The sequence below is a fragment of the Sprattus sprattus genome, assembly GCF_963457725.1.
Source record: "Sprattus sprattus genome assembly, chromosome: 5".
Taxonomy (NCBI): domain Eukaryota; kingdom Metazoa; phylum Chordata; class Actinopteri; order Clupeiformes; family Clupeidae; genus Sprattus; species Sprattus sprattus.
In genome coordinates, this window is record NC_137924.1 from 28,009,674 (window position 1) to 28,027,462 (window position 17,789).

Here is a 17,789-nt window from a genome sequence, read left to right on the forward strand (position 1 = left end):
GGTTCTGTCCCCTGTATAAGCATGTGTGAATGAGAGAGAGAGCGAGAGAGAGAGGGCTGGTTCTGTCCCCTGTATAAGCATGTGTGAATGAGAGAGAGATTAGATTAGATTAGATTAGATTAGATTCAACTTTATTGTCATTGTACAGAGTACAGGTACTGAGACAATGAAATGCAGTTAAGCATCTAACCAGAAATGCAAAATAGCAATAAAAGTGCTGAGTATGTGCATATGTAAAGTGGAATAATTGAATAAATAAGATATATACAGTAAGAGTTGGGTATGAAAAAATAGTGTAGATAGATGTGAAATATATAAATGTGAAATATATAAAGTGCAGGTGTAAGTATTAGTGGTGGTAATAAGTAAAAAGAAGTGAATGAGGTATTAGTAATATAATGATTAGTAAGTGGTGTAAGTACGGTTAGTACAGTAAAACAGTAAAACAGCAAAAAAGTATACTAAGTAAAGGTAATACAGTTAAGAGTTGGGTAACAGTAAAGTGTGATAAAAAAGACATTCTTGTGCAAATGTTCAATGTGCAAATGTTCAGTGGTTGGAACTTGTGTGACAGTCCCGTTGATATGGATGGGGGTGTGTGCACCATCTTTCTTCCTGAAGTCCACAATAAGCTCTTTGGTCTTCATGGTGTTGAGGGCCAGGTTGTTGTCAGCGCACCACAGCGCCAGGTGCTCTCAGAGAGAGAGAGAGGTGGTTCTGAGCCCTGTATAAGCATGTGTGAATGAGAGAGAGAGAGACGGAGTGAGAGAGACAGAGAGAGGTGGTGGTTCTGTCTCCTTTATAAGCATGTGTGAGTGAGAGAGAGAGAGAGGTGGTTCTGACCCTGTAGAAGCATGTGTGAAAGAGAGAGAGAGAGAGAGAGAGAGGTGGTTCTGACCCTGTAGAAGCATGTGTGAAAGAGAGAGAGAGACGGAGAGAGAGAAAGACGGAGAGAGAGAGAGACGGAGAGAGAGAGGTGGTGGAAGGTGGTGTCTTTTATAAGCAGACTAACTCGACAGCCTTTAACACATTTAGAGGTAATCATTCTGAAACTTGGGTCATGTATAATAACTGCTAGGATGGAATCGAATAATGTGAAAACCATGATAACCACACATTTGCATATTTGATGGGTATAAAGCCCCGTTATTCTCCGACTGTGAGCAACCGGAAATACTAGCACAATGCAGGAGTCTGAGCAATTAAGGGTTAAGAGCATGCTTATCAATAAAAATCAATGAGTGAAAAGAATGACACCACGACTGAATTGACAAATAAATGGAATATACTACTGTGGCTGAAAAGGGAAAAAGGTTACAGATCGACTATATGACCTTGCAGTTGCAATTTGATTCACACTTCCTTTTCATTACGATAATTTAAGAGAGAATTAAGCTACCAGTCTCTCATGCTCGGCAAAGGACGCTATGCAACTGTTTGAGTTATGTGTAGTATTTTTTCCCCCATTTTGCAGCAGTAGGGTAGGAATGTCCATTACCTTCAATCTTTATATAAAAGCCAAAGGGGAAAAAAGAAATGATAACCTAAGGAGAAGATTATTGCATCATTGAGAAAATAGGCCACTGCAGCAAAGCAATGCATGTACAGCATGGACTCTGATTGGGCAGAATGTTTCAATAACACTCTCAATCCAAAATGGACTTTTTCATCCCTACTTTATCAGATCATTTTCTTTCTAGAGTGAAAATGATAACCTACTGTAATACAATATGAGTAAAAAAAGAACTGTGTCAGCTGTGTCTTACACATGTCAGCGAAACACAATCGATGGTTTGCTTGGTAATCTAAAGCAACACCATCAGCTGTGAGGGGGAATGAGGGGGTCTACAAGCAGTTTCGTTTTCCTGTTTCAAGAGCAACATAAACACACACACACACACACACACACACACACACACACACACACACACACACACACACACACACACACACACACACACACACACACACACACACACACACACACACACACACGCTCACACAAACACACATATGGCCAGTGGATGACTAGCCAGTATGACAAAATAAATGATACATGGTGTGTGTGTGTGTGCGCTTGACACTTGACACTTATCTTCATGGAAGTGCATACTGACTTGTTTGCAAAAACAGCACTGTGGTCATATTTTCCTATTGCTTAACTTCTCCTTCTTCTTTGAAGACATATTTATTTTTCTAGTCTTTGAATCACTGTAAGTCATTGGGGGCGGGTGGAAACTGACCTGGTTAGAAACTGTAGGCCTTTCTATACGAATGGAAACGGAACTGTTTAAAACTTTAGGGCTTTTTATTTTAGTGGCACACTCAATAAAGCTTGTGTCTATGTATAACATATGAAATGTGTGCTGTATACATAAACTTGAACTATTTGATAATAATCTGACCTAAAGACAGGATATCAATAAGGCTACAGTAATTTAGAGCATGTGCACTTGATTAACATTCATCCTGTTTCTTTCTTCTTTTCTTTTAATTTGATTGTAACACTGTAAAATACACCACAAGACAGGGTAGAATGCAGGGACACTTTCCCCGTTCGTCTTTCACGTTTGCACTGTTGCTTGATTTTTAAATACATAATTCAATTCTAAACCCTCATCTCAAAGTCACTCACTGCTTTCACGTGGTGAAATCAACACTTTGCTGCCACCTGGCGGGGTTACAAGTCTTCTCCTGAGACGACAGTTTACAATCTCCATGGTAACGTAGGCCATTGCTAGTACGGACAAAGATGGCTGTACAGACGATGCAGGACAAATAGCCCACATAACGTTTAGCCTAGTTACAGAATTTGGCGAACAAGATTAAGCTTGTACTTATTTTATAGACATACCAAAATGAGTGTTTCTGTGACTCGAACATTTTACAGCAAAAATGAGGGCAAGAAGGGCTACAGACCTCAGCGGGTACATGACTATCTCTATGGTGAGTTAAAGTAAACCTGTTTACCAGGTAACGATTATTTAGCCACAGAAAAATAAACACGAAAAGTTAGCTTACATAAGCATATTTAAGTTGGCTGATAAGATCATAAACAGCTACTTGTTATTAGTTTAATAATAAACTTGGGGCTTTCATGACAGTATTTGACTCAAAATATACCTTTATGTAGATCCTGTTTACACTGTGTCCGGGGAGATGGATCACGCTAGGGTCTCTTTCAAGGCTCAGGCGTCAGTGGACAGAGTGGTAAGTTAGCTTTTATCTTTATTTTTTCTTTATCTATAAGGTAAATTATCTGAAGTTTATTAGGGTAATCCCGCCCGTTGGTAACCTCTGACATCCCTAAGTCATTGAGGGCTACCCAACAGCATTATTGGGAGATAGAAATTAGCAGAAAGTTGTGGGTACTGAATCTTGATGAATCAGATGGTTTTCAAACAATGCATCCTTTCATTGAATCACATGAAGCAATAGTCATGCTCACTCTAAAATTCTGCCAACCAGTAAGGAACAGGCACAAACCTGCCTCGTTTGCACCATGGATGGTATAAGGGGTGTCTTAAAACAAAATTGGACAGCAGTACTACATGTTTACAGTGTTTTTATGAAAATGTTTCTAAACGTGTCCAACTCACCCCCCCCAACAATCCACCTCTTTAGCGGAAGGTGCCGGAATTCAGGTCCATGTTCAGCCACTTGCCACACCATCCCCGTTACACCCTCCGTCTGGAGTCCACGGATCCCGTACCAGAGTTCATCAATCGCAGGTGGCGTGGTCATGCCGTCCAACGCAGGCAGGCGCTACAGCAGCTAGCTGAGTATGTATCTTCCCTGTCACTAACCTATGCCTCTAGGACTCTAGATGGAGGTAACAGCAATCATAAGGTTTCTGTGCGAAATAGCAGTTATACTGTAGGACTAGAGATGACAATGCAAGGCAAATGTCCTCACACACAAAGGCGGTTGAAAATGCTTCACACTGAACGTATACATGAGCAACACAACATGTTAGCAGACATGACAAGGCCAGGCAGTGTGAAAGTGTATAACACCCCTCATAACAAACACTTCATAACACTTCATACACATGCTTTACACAAAACAATTGAGGCTACCAGTGCGATACATCAGTGTATGGTGATGCTTTGTGATTACCTGCATTAAGAAAGGGTTGGTTGTAACTGATGTGGTTTTCGTGTGTGTGTGTGTGTGTGTTCTTGCACAAGTGTCATCCCAGGGATCCAGACCCAAGGACCTGAGCAGCAGGGCTGCAGTGTGTCTGGTGCAGACCGTTGGAAGTATTTCAAGCGGTAGGAGGCAAATGGCATGCTCATAAATTCTGGAATGTCATGTAATTTTCATGTTTTTACATTATATATCAATCATGTATGGATATACACATACTGGGTGCGTGCACACACACACACACACACACACACACACACACAGATATATGCACAACTCGTAAAAGCACAACGATTTTCTGTAAATTCCATTATCAGATAATCATGGAAATCCCCTATCCTCAACAGCACAGCAATGCCCATAACACACACCAATGTCGTTCCGAATGTGAGCAGGAACATTTATTTGTAGTGCAATGACCATAGGACCAGGGCACCAGTGGTAGTGGGGCATTGGAATGGCAAAAGACAAAAGACATGTTTCCGCTGTGAAATTATGGCTGGGGTTATCTGATTAAAATGCTTAACTCCATAAGCGTATTATTCCAGACATGACTGCAGTGCCTGGAGAGAGAAATGTCTTTTCTCAGGTTGATGTCATTACAGGTGAAATCTGTCTGTTGGATAATCATGGAAATCCCCTATCCTCAACAGCACAGCAATGCCCATAACACACACCAATGTCGTTCCGAATGTGAGCAGGAACATTTATTTGTAGTGCAATGACCATAGGACCAGGGCACCAGTGGTAGTTGGGCATTGGAATGGCAAAAGACAAAAGACATGTTTCCGCTGTGAAATTATGGGGTTATCTGATTAAAATGCTGAACTCCATAAGCGTATTATTCCAGACATGACTGCAGTGCCTGGAGAGAGAAATGTCTTTTCTCAGGTTGATGTCATTACAGGTGAAATCTGTCTGTTGTGCTTTCTGTTATTCACTCAGCACTCATTTTTGTGTCCTCTCCTGCTCCCATCCCCTTTCCTCTCCTCTCCTTCTTTTAGTCCCCTAATCCCATTCACACAGCAAGTTCCTGCGGATGTGATCTTCGCCGTACCCTCGTGAGTTCTCCACAGCATCCCACCATATTTACTGTTGAGCACAGGAATTAGATGTGATTAAAGCAGCTTGTCTGATTAGGTCTGTGATTGAGATCTAGAAAGCTCCTAGAGATTTCTGTTTCTCCTCTACAGTAACAAACATGTACTTCTCACCGTTTTATAGATATTATCTCTCGTGGTTCTGCCAATTCCAATTCTTGAAACTGATTTTTGAAGGAATATGTAGAGCCATAAAAAAACTGGTGTGCAGAACAAGGGAGAATTGATCTATTTCGACCTCACTCAGACCGTCACCACGTTCTACACCATGAATGATACCTCTTCTCGTTACCTATCTCGAGACCATAATACCAAAAGGGTCATGTGAGTGACCGGGGGCTGACCCCGCAGCATAAAGCACGTCCGGGGACACGCCCCCTTACTCTTGCCTTTCTCGCCTCATCTCAGACCGGTAAGTGTGTGTTAAGGAAATATCCCTTGGCTGTTTGGACTCCACGAAAGATCAATCCGTTCCTTCGCGGCAGGCGCCTAGTGTCCCTGTGGATTGTGTGGTAAGTCCGTATCGTTAAGTAGTGTATTCGTGCACAGTAAAACTTTGTTTGCTAGGCCGTAGTTGTGCTCAACACTTATTAAGAGCCTGTGTTTTTCGTTTGTTTAAGCAGTGCGTTGGCGCACAGTAAGCCTTGCTGTTTGCTAGCGTATTATCGTGCCCACTCAGTGAGCCTGTTTATTTTGTTTAATTAAGCAGTGCGTTCGCGCACAGTAAGCCTTGCTGTTTGCTAGCGTATTATCGTGCCCACTCGTGAGCCTGTTTCTTTTGTTTAATTAAGCAGTGCGTTCGCGCACAGTAAGCCTTGCTGTTTGCTAGCGTATTATCGTGCCCACTCGGTGAGCCTGTTTCTTTTGTTTAATTAAGCAGTGCGTCCGCGCATGGTCAGCCTTCACTGTCGCCAGTCTACTGCTGGGTAAAGAAGCTTTATTTTCCCTTTAAGCTGGTTTTGTTTATATGTAGTAGTCTCTGGGGAGGGGGCAGGAAGGGTACTAGAGCGCAAAAGAGGCGCACAAGCGCACGTTCTGCTGGGGGTGAGCTGGCACGCAGCGCGGCTAAGTCTTCCAAGAGGCAACGCGTAAGTGACCCCATAACCCAGGAGCAAGCTCATCTTGAGATCTTGGCTGCCATAAAGGGCCTCTCAGAGAGGCTGGGTAAGGTGGAAGCGCACGTTACCACAGGTAGTGGCTCCGACGCTCTGTGTGAACTAAAGGTCGACCGATATGGGTTTTCTATAACCGATGCCGATGCCGATACTTAGAGGTCAGGGTTAACCGATAGCCGATATGGGCTGCCGATTTTTTTGGCCGATTTTCAGGGCCGATATCTAAAGGTTTTCCCATTAATTTGCATGCTAAAGCGTCACACTAATAATAAGTAGATGCACACAATTTTTTTTTACATTTTTTAACATTTATTGAACTCTGACTTGAACCTTGAGTCATACATACGAGTTTTGTTTGGGCGCAAGTGTTAACTGAAATATTAATTTACAGAAAAATTAAATAAATATTTAAATATTAACAGACAGCAATTTCCACACAGAAGAAACAGACTCAAGTCAGTGTAAAACTCCCAATATTCTATTCACATTAAAACAATTACACACTAATATATTTAGAAAAATGCGTAAAAGAAACGAAACCTTCCCTTATATGTTGTTTTTGTTTTTAACCTTTTGCTTTCAAAACCAAATTACCATAATCTAGTAGTAATCACACAAATACATAAATAACAAAATAACTGTCATGATGCACAGACTTGCAAGGGCAATGCTAAACCCTTTGTGATTTCTCACATTCTTGACTATTAACGTTTTACTACTTTACTGTGGACGTAGGCTATATACAGACATTTGTCTGAACACATCACTTCATCAGGCTAACGATCCATTTTTATTCGCAAACACGTTGATAGAAACACACGCAGCTGCGCATGCTCTTGAGGTGAATTTTCTTTGGAAACTCGGCTATTGTCTGCGTCACCTAAACAACGCTTCTGAACAAATGTCATACACCGTTCTGAGCTGCTCCATGGCTGCTCTGTATCTCCAAGCACGGAGCAGTCTGTGAGAGGGGCGGAGTAGCATAACATAGCGCAACCTCATGTCGCCTCCTCCACCCCACGAACAGAGAGACATTTTTCGACTCCAATACAGGAAAATGTAAGCAGAACTCATAACATTTGGCCCAACATATTACTGTAAGCAAGCAAGCTGCTACTAGATTTCGAGTATTTAAGTTTAAGTTAACAGCAAGGACAAGTTAACTGTGAGCCTTCAATCAGCTGTAGCCTTATGTTACAGCTCTCGACGGTTCAATGCTTTTCGTGGTTTTTTTTTTTTTTTACCTTTCACTAAGTGAAGCAACACTTCATAGTTTACTTGTAACATATATAACCTAGTAAATATGTTACCACCATACAACTTTGAAATAGCAGAATTTAAGCCTTACTTTATCTCCCAGGATTACAAGTTTTGGGTTGGGGTCCTTCACACACGTTCTGCCGGTACCAATAACACGGGGCTGCCCGCGGACATGCCTGACTATAAATCGGCGCTACTTAACACAGATATCGGCCGATGCCGATAGATTAAAAAATGACAAATATCGGCCCGATACATCGGCCGACCGATACATCGGTCGACATCTAGTGTGAACCCTCTCACGAGGAGTTGCCCCCATATCAGGGTGAGAGTGCTGAGCAAGAGGACATTTTGTCTTTGTATGCACAGGAATCTCTGCTTGACACTAGTGTAGTGACTGAGCAGGAGAGGCACACGTCTTCGCTGGCGGGTGCGGGCTCTACTCATGAGAGCGCAGGAGAGGGCGAGTTTTCAGCCACAGATGTCCTGTCAAGGGTCCTCTTTGCGGCAAGGGTTGTGGGTCTGAGTGCGCCGGTTGAAGCCCAGGCTCCAGCCCAGGGGGTCTGGGCTGGCATTTCCAAGTCCCAGCCTGTCATCTCTGTCCCGGCGGCGCAGGATTACTTGCAGATGCTTAAGAGGTTGTGGAATAATCCAACGGCCCCACCGCAGTTTAACCCTGGGTGTCGCAGGTTGACTAAAGACCAGCTTGAGGTAGGCTCAGGCCTGACGGACATGCCACCAGTCGAGCGGGAGATAGCGGCCCTGACATCTCTTGGCCCAGCTCGGGTGACTGCTGACCCCAGGTGCCCAGTCAGGGAGTGACTTAAGACGGACACCCTTGTGTGCCGTTCCTACAATGCAACTGCACGGGCGGCACGCTCTGGTAATGCGCTGGCCATCTTGTTGGCAGCGATCAGGAAGACTATTAATCCAGAGGATCAGGACACCAATGTCGCTGGTGGATTCTGCGCTCATCACCCACTCCCAGCTCACCAGGGACATTGGCGCTGCCATGTCCTCAGCGGTGTTGGCACGCAGGCAGATCTGGCTGGCACAGACCTCCCTTCCAGAGAGTGTGAGGAAGGACCTGATGAAGATGGCAGTGATGCCGGGGAAAATGTTCCATCCCGACTCTCAGGGTGTCTTCGACTCGGCTGAGCAGTCACGACAAACGAGAGAGTCAGTTTGTCTGACCTTTGGCAGGGCGGCCGCTACATCATACCGGCGCAGAGGCCCTTACCCTGCACCTTTTCAGTCCCGTGCTAGCGGCACTGGCAGGGGACAGTTCGTGGAGCCTGCCGTCCCTAGGGGCGGAAGACCCCCACAGCGGCAGCCGGCACACCAGCGGCGTTTTTTCCCCAGGGCACCACCCCAAAAGCAGCAACCCCCCAAGGCTGCAGGCTCTCGGGGTAGAGCCTCCTAGCGGTGTGAAGCCGCCTGCCTTAGCCGTTTCCCAGCTATGCCTGAGCAGCTGGGTAGAGAGCGTGTCAGACTAATGGGTGCTGGCTACAGTGGCGAACGGCTACAGGATTCAATTTCGGCGGCGCCCCCCTCCCTTCTCTGGTGGGATTCCCGCTGGAGTGGCGAGCACATAAACGTGCTGGAGCTGAGGGCAGCTCATCTTGCCCTCGTGGAACTTCTCCCCCTTATCAGGGGCAGACATGTCCTAGTGAGATCGGACAACTCCTCCACGGTGTACCACATAAATCACCAAGGGGGCACCAGGTCCCTGCGCAGCCTCCAGGTAGCCTGGAAACTTCTGGTGTGGGCCTTTACCCATCTGGCATCCCTGAGAGCAGTGTACATTCCGGGAGTGCAGAACCGAGCGGCAGACCTCCTGTCCAGGACTGGCCCTCTCCCGGGCGAGTGGAGACTGCACCCGAGTGTGGTAGCGCAACTGTGGTCGCAGTTCAGCAGAGCTCGGGTCGACCTGTTTGCGTCGTCAGAGACGACTCACTGCGACAGGTGGTTCTCCATGAGGGACCAATGGGCACCTCTGGGCCAGGATGCTCTGTCCCAAGACTGGCCGCTGTGCCAGCTGTATGCTTTCCCTCCTCTTCCCCTGATCCCCTATGTCCTCCACAAGATCCTCACAGGCCATTACAAGGTCCTGCTGATAGCTCCCAAGTGGCCAGGGAGATGGTGGTTCCCCGCTCTCCTCCGCCTGGTTCAGGGGCAGCCATGGCCCCTTCCAGTCAGGGCAGATCTCCTGTCTCAGGCAGGTGGTCAGATCTGGCACCCCAATCCAGCACCTCTCCAGCTGTGGGCATGGCCACTCCTCAGCCCCTCCCGCAGGGGCTAGGGGAGGCAGTTATGCACACCCTAAGGAGTGCCAGGGCTCCCTCTACGCAGGCTTGCTACAGCCAGAAGTGGGGCGCATTCTTGGACTGGTGTTACAGCAAACAGGTAGACCCAGTGACGTGTTCCGTGCACAGCATTTTGGGCTTCCTTCAGTCACTTCTGGACTTGGGAAGAGCGTCCAGTACTGTTAAAGTTTATGCAGCAGCCATTTCTTCCGGTCACCAGCCAGTCGATGGACAGACGGTTGGGAAACATCCCCTGGTCTCTCAATTTATCAAGGGAGCACGCCGCCTGCGGCCGGGCAGGGCGTTGAGAGCTCCATCATGGGACCTGGCCACTGTGCTGCACTCACTGGCTCTGGCCCCCTACGAGCCACTAGACCAGGCTGACCTTGAGTTTCTTACACAAAAAACAGTGTTTCTCCTTGTGATTTGTTCCGCTAAGAGGGTCAGCGAGCTTCATGCTCTGTCCGTCAGTGAGCCGTGTCTTCGGTGGAAGGCCGACTTCACTGGGGTATCACTGTGGCCGAACCCATCCTTTCTCCCTAAAGTCGTGAACTCGCAGACGGTGAATCAGGTGATTGAGGTCAGCTCTTTCCACCCAGAACCCGCCCCACCTGGGGAGAACTTGGGGAGTCTGTGCCCGATAAGGGCGCTAAGAACCTATGTGGCACGTACGCAGTCTCTGAGGCACACCCATTCACAGCTGTTTGTCTGTTGTGGCGGCGCCAAACGGGGCAATCCTGTGTCCAAGCAGCGCCTGTCACACTGGGTGGTTGACACCATCGCACAGGCCTATGGCAGTCAGTCTGCCTGTTCCTGGTAACTTGGTGGCACACTCGACGAGAAGTATGGCCACCTCTTGGGCTGCTCTTAGAGGGGTTTCTGTAGCGGAAATCTGCGCAGCTGCCTCATGGAGTGCACCTTGCACTTTTGCACATTTTTTATAGGGTCAATGTGGCAGCACCAGCTCCACTGAGCGAAGCGGTGTTTTCTGTGGCGAGGAGGTTGTAGAGGCGTAGTTCCTTCCCTCGCGACCTTGATGGTATGAGTCATCCATGGTGTAGACCGTGGTGACGGTCTGAGTGAGGTCGAAATAGATCGTAAGTTATGTCCATAACTATGGATCTATGAGACCAAACGATGACCGTCACCATCTCTTTTGTCGCTCGGGGCGGACTGAGGCGTTCCAGGCAAGAGGAAGGGGGCGTGTCCCCGGACGTGCTTTATGCTGCGGGGTCAGCCCCCGGTCACTCACATGACCCTTTTGGTATTATGGTCTCGAGACAGGCAACGAGAAGAGGTACCATTCATGGTGTAGACCGTGGTGACGGTCATCGTTCGGTCTCATAGATCCATAGTTATGGACATAACTTACGTTATCGTTAACTAATGTCACTGCTGACCAGTGTCTATAGTTTTGACTGTAACTAAGTGACTGTTATCTACTGCCTTTTTGTCCTTCCTCTCTTCCCATCTTTCTATCTTTCCCTTCCTCAGCTCAACTCCTTTCCATCACGGGGATAGGCAGGCTGAGCGCCCCCCGACCCCGTTCCAGCGCACGGTGGGGGTGCAGACGGACTACCGGGATAGCGAGGCGCAGACGGACCCATACACCCCTGAGTACGTGCTGAGGCCTGGGACTGCCCCGCCTGAGCTGCTTACACTGGCCACGCTCACCTGGGGTATGAGACTCACACGTGTTCACATACACACACACACACACACACACACACACACACACACACACTCACATACACATGCACATACACACATACACGCGCACATACACACACACGCACACATATACACACATTCACACAAATATGTTGTTGGTGTAAATTTCTACAGAAAATACACCTAGAGCAAAGCACAAACACACACAAACACAAAGACATTTACATAAAAACACACACACACACACACACACACACACACACACACACACATGTGCGCACACACAGACATAACATCTCCCACACACACGAAACACCAAAAGCACTTCCAATGCCTCTGACCTTTGCAGTGTATAGGGTCAAACCAGTACAGCGACTCAATAAATGCTTTAAACACACTGCATGGCTTTGCATCCTACTCCTTCACTTCTAAATCTCATCTAACTGTCATGAGCGTTCCTCCTCCCTCCACATATCCCCCCCCCCCAGGTCATGGCCTGCCGGCGGGGCTTGCGGAGGTGGAGATGATTGAGCGAGCCCGGGCCAAGAGGGCCTGGGAGGCCACCCTACCGCCCCTGAACGACCTGGGCCAGCTGGACAAGAGGAGGAGGATGATGGAGGAGATGGAGAGGAAGGAGTGGGCTTTCAGGGAGAGCGAGATCGAGAAGTGAGTGAGCGAGCTAGACTCAGGGCACACCGCGAGCAAAGAGGAATCATAAGTGTGTGTGTATGTGTGTGTGTGTGGAGATCTTGTCAGAGCAGCTGTGTTCAGTGTACATGCAGCCATGTGTGAACACATATACACAACACACACAAGCATTGTTTATATGCTTATATCCAAGCTTTTACTCATACATATCTCATATACACACATGTGCCTATGTGTGTGTCTGTGTGTGTGTGTGTCTGTGTGTGTGTGTGTCTGTGTGTCTGTGTGTCTGTGTCTGTGTGTCTGTGTGTGTGTGTGTCTGTGTATGTGTGTGTCTCTGTGTGTATGTGTGTATGTGTGTGTGTGTGTGTCTGTGTGTGTGGGTGTGTGTGTGTCTGTGTGTGTGTGTGTGTGTGTGGGTCTATGTTTGTGTGTCTATGTGTGTGTGCGTGTCTGTGTGTGAGATCAGGCTACAGGAGGCCCGTTTGACCCTGCTGATGCAGCTCCTGAGGCAGAGAGAGGAGACCCAGCAGGAGTCCACAGTCAGGCGTCTGGACCAGTGCTTCAGCCACCAGCAGCGCACCAAGGAGACACGCCTCAACTGCATACGCAACAACTTCATCATCTGTGAGAACATACGCACACACACATGCACACACACAAACACTTGGACGCACTCACAAACATGTGTACACATACATACATACATACAGGTGCATCTCAATAAATTAGAATATCATCGAAAAGTTGATTTATTTCAGTAATTCTATTCAAAAAGTGAAACTCATATATTATATAGATTGTTTACACACAGACTGATCTATTTAAAGTGTTTATTTCTTTTAATTTTCATTATTATAACTGCCAGCTAATGAAAACCCCAAATTCAGTATCTCAGAAAATTAGAATATTGTGAAAAAGTTCCATATTGATGACCAATGGTGTCACACTCTAATCAGCTAATTAACTCAAAACAACAGCAAAGGCTTCCTGAGCCTTTAAATGGTCTCTCAGTCTAGTTCAGTAGGCTACACAATCATGGGGAAGACTGCTGACTTGATAGTTGTCCAGAAGACGATCATTGACACCCTGCACAAGAAGGGTAAGACACAAAAGGTCATTGCTAAAGAAGCATGCTGTTCAAAGAGTGCTGTATCCAAGCACATTAATGGGAAGTTGAATGGAAGGAAACAATTGGGTAGAAAAAGGTGCACAAGCAACAGGGATAACGACATCTTTGAGAGGATTGTGAAACAAAGCCCATTCAAGGGAGATTCACAAGGAGTGGACTGCAGCTGGAGTCAGTGCTTCAAGAGCCTGCACGCAGAGACGTATCCAGAACATGGACTTCAACTGTCGCATTCCTGTGTCAAGCCACTCTTGAACCAGAGACAACGTCAGAGGCGTCTCACCTGGGCTAAGGACAAAAAGGACTGCACTGTTTCTCAGTGGTCCAAAGTTCTCTTTTCAGATGAAAGTCAATTTTTCATTTAATTTGGAAATCAAGGTCCCGGAGTCTGGAGGAAGAGAGGAGAAGAACAGAATCCAAGTTGCTTGAGGTCCAGTGTAAAGTGTCCACAGTCAGTGATGGTTTGGGGTGCCATGTCATCTGCTGGTGTTAGTCCACTGTGTGGTCCAAGGTCAGCGCAGCCATCTACCAGAAAGTTCTAGAGCACTTTGTGCTTCTCTCTGCTGACCAGCTTTATGGAGATGCAGATTTCATTTTCCATCAGGACTTGGCACCTGCACACACTTCCAAAGGTACCAGTACCTGGTTTAAGGACCATGGTATCCCTGTGCTTGATTGGCCAGCAAACTCGCCTGACCTAAAACCCATAGAGATTCTATAGGGTATTGTGAAAAGGAAGATGCGAGATAACAGACCCAAACACACAGAAGAGCTGAAGGCCACTATCAGAGCAACCTGGTCTTCCATAACACCTCAGCAGTGCCACAGACTGATTGCCTTCATGCCATGCCGCATTGCTGCAGCAATTCATGCAAAAGGAGCCCCAACCAAGTATTGAGTGCTGTACATGTTCATACTTTTCAGTAGTCCAACATTTCTGTGTTAAAAATCCTTTTTTCTAGCAGTCTACAGTAATATTCTAATTTTCTGAGATACTGAATTTTGGGTTTTCATAAGCTGTCAGTTATAATCATCAAATTTAAAAGAAATAATCACTTGAAATATATCAGTCTGTGTGAAATGAATCTATATAAAATATGAGTTTCACTTTTTGAATAGAATTACTGAAATAAATCAACTTTTCGATGATATTCTAATATATTGAGATGCACCTGTATATATCCATACATACATACATACACACATGCTCACATACATTCATACCGCACCAATGCACTAAAGAGACTCACCTCAACAGCATACACAACAACTACATTATATGTGAAGAATACACACACACTCGCACGCCCCCACAAACACTTGTTGTACACATACATACCAGTGGCGGCTCCTGAAAAAATTATCAGGGGGGGTCATTGATAATGATTAAGACGACCCATTCAGTAGGTACATTAAGTTATCCGATTTACTCATACAGCAATACCTTTTTGTCCACTATTGGCAGCAACCAACAGTAATATCTCCCCTCTTTCTACAAAGCTAGTGTAGCAAGTTACAAGTGGAACGCTATGGAAGAAAGTTACATTCAGGAGCCTTCATAAGCAAACATGATGTGGCTCCACATTAAATGATCCCACTTTTTCATTATCCACACGATATGTCCACTAACAACATAAAGAAGGGGGCAACATACGTCCAAACCAACAATATTTATTGACTGATCTTGAAAGTATTGGCTTACAAAAGCAAAATAAGTCATCACATAAAAAATAATTCAAAGTTAGTTCACACTGTGAAACCTATGGAAAGTGACAGTGGTATATAGAAATACAGACCGCGTTAGCCACTTCACGACCGTGATTTTCTTTTGTTCCAATTTCCCTCCCTTTGTAGAAAACTGTTGAATGGATACATTTGGTCTAGGAAGTCCTAATTGTTTTTTTGGTCAATTTATCTTGTTTACCATTATTACTCTGACTAAAAAGAAGTTTCTGTCAAAGAGCGTATGGAGTTGTTGCGCTGAACAGGTGCCATCTTGACATGCATCTGTCGAAGCTGTGTGACGTTTTCATTGGCTGTTACCATAGGCGAGCCCTCCCGGAAGCCATAGAGAATGCATTGAGAGCTCTGTTTTGTGAAAAAAAACGCATTTAACATGAAAGTCAATGAGAGAGGTCTTGGGGGCGATTTTCATTTCGCCCAAAATCACCCTGAAGGGGCGGGGCCATTTGAATCACGACTCTAAGCTGACTGAATGACTGCTACCTGATTCCACAATGACATACAGAGGCAGATCAGACGGTCTAGTGGTAGAATCCGACCAAAAAAAAAAAAATATGAAATGTACATTTACATGTAGTCGTGTAGCAGACGCTTTAATCCAAAGCAATTTAGAAGGCAATTGAATTTATACATCAGGATTATTTTTTATTTTTTTTATTTTCCAATAGGCAGTGCGTCGCCCCAGTCGCCCTTATGGACGAGCCGCCCCTGATACATACATATATATACAAACATACATACATCTCGTACACACATACATTGATACCGCACCAGGGCATTAAAGAGACTCACCTCAACAGCATATGGGCAGACTACATTATATGTAATGGACACACACACACACACACAAGCACAGAACCAACGAGATTTGCATCAACCACATACGCAACAACTACATCACATGTGACTACATGCTCACTCAAAGGCATGTTTGTGTGTCTTTCTTTAACTCTCTCTGTCTCTCCACCTTCTCGCAGCTCTGCGGAAGCTGACAGAGAAGCGTAAGAACATCGAGGGGAAACTTGAACGACGTGACATCGTGAAGGACTACTCCGACTACGGCTCGCCCACCTATGCCCCGCTGTCCTGCGTGGGCGTCTTCCCCGACCGTGACTCGGAGCGCAACGTGGTGAGAAGCCAGCTCCTGGACACCTTCGAAGGTCAGCTCTTCTCACCTCTCCTATCCTCACCTCTCCCCTCCTCACCTGTCCTCTCCTCTCCTCTCCCCTCCTCACCTCTCCCCTCCTCACCTGTCCTCTCCTCTCCTCATCTCTCCTCTCCCCTCCTCACCTGTCCTCTCCTCTCCTCTCCTCTTCCCTCCTCACCTCTCCTCTCCTCTCCTCTCCTCTCCTCTCCTCTCCTGTCCTGTCCTCTCCCCTCCTCTCCTCTCCTCTCCTCTCCTGTCCTCTCCCCTCCTCACCTCTCCTCTCCTCCGTCACACGCTCAAACTGACACACTAATGAGGCAGAAAATGTGCAGCCGGGCAGCCGGCATGGAATTAGTAAGCAGGATGTGGATGTGTGCAAGTGCGCGCGTGTGTGTGGATTCAGGGTGGAAGTGGGGAGGAAACAGACCATTTTCATTCTCATTTTAATAGCAGTAGCTAAGGAGCCCACAAAGCCCAGGAAGGGTGGAATTTAAAGGGTGGATACAGAGGGCAGCACTCTATAGAGCCGCTCATACTTCTGCAGAGTGTGTACTTTCTATTCTGAGTGTTTACTTGTCTTTCTGCTGCTGTTTTCCTGCCTAGTGCCATCACAATAACCAGATTGGGGCAGTTTGTCAACTCACACATATAATTGTAGTGGGGGCATCTTCATGACATACTTGTTTACCTTGACAGATGGTGTCTGAAATGAATGCCACCTTGCGTCTCTCCTCTTCCGTGGGCGTAATGATCCCTTAACACGTAACCGCTGGGTGCAAATGTAGGAGGATGCTGAAGGCAAGCTTGCTGACTTCACTGTGGGTTATTTGCACTGCCTGTGTGCACTGCCTGCCGTTGCCTACACTGGGTGCCTACTCAGTCAGAAGTAGGGTTGCAAAAATCCAGGACATTTCAAAGCTGGAAACTTTCCATGGGAATTAAGGGGAATATACAGGAATTAACGGGAAAATACGGGAATTAAAGGGAATTAACTGGAAATGTTGGGGTTATTTATACAAACTGTTACCTTGTCATATGGCAGACAATGGGCCTCATTCTTGAACATTTTCTTAAATGTCTTCTCAAATATATTCTTCAAAAGACCAACCTAAGATAAGATCTCTGCTGGATTCATGAGCGCCTGGAAATGTTTTCTTAAACCGCCGAAGTGTTCTTAGCTGTGCACTGATCCTTAAATTGAACGCAAATTCTCGTACACCTGAATTTGCATATATATTAGCGCCCTGCCAGCTCCTTATAAGGGCATAGCGACGTGTGCAGAATAGACAGCATCCACAGGCAACGCGAAAGAAACTTGAGAATGATCAAAATCGTGTCAAAACGGAAAGAGCACACCAGTCTGCATTTTAAAATACTACTCTCACACGGCCCAGCGTGGGTTTTTCTCTAACTTAACTGGAGCGACTTTCAACATGTAACCATCATGTCTACAGCCCGTATGCCTAGTGCATTCTAGGTAATGCAGTTCACTTATTCTGCACACACGGTCCAGTAAATGCA

The 17,789-nt window shown here is 46.2% G+C and overlaps 1 protein-coding gene across 1 annotated transcript in view; it reads left to right on the forward strand.

The window, feature by feature from the left end:
* Positions 1-2,858: 2,858 nt before the first annotated feature.
* cfap91 (cilia and flagella associated protein 91) overlaps positions 2,859-17,789 on the forward strand; it is a gene marked incomplete at both ends in the record, with an annotated part of 30,247 nt that continues 15,316 nt past the window's right edge. The window contains 9 exons of the mRNA XM_080838489.1: positions 2,859-2,946; positions 3,134-3,210; positions 3,625-3,782; positions 4,191-4,274; positions 5,154-5,210; positions 11,425-11,609; positions 12,090-12,267; positions 12,719-12,876; positions 16,099-16,281. Of these exons, the coding sequence (XP_080694615.1) occupies positions 2,859-2,946; positions 3,134-3,210; positions 3,625-3,782; positions 4,191-4,274; positions 5,154-5,210; positions 11,425-11,609; positions 12,090-12,267; positions 12,719-12,876; positions 16,099-16,281 (1,168 nt within the window). The remainder of the gene's footprint in view (positions 2,947-3,133; positions 3,211-3,624; positions 3,783-4,190; positions 4,275-5,153; positions 5,211-11,424; positions 11,610-12,089; positions 12,268-12,718; positions 12,877-16,098; positions 16,282-17,789) is intronic.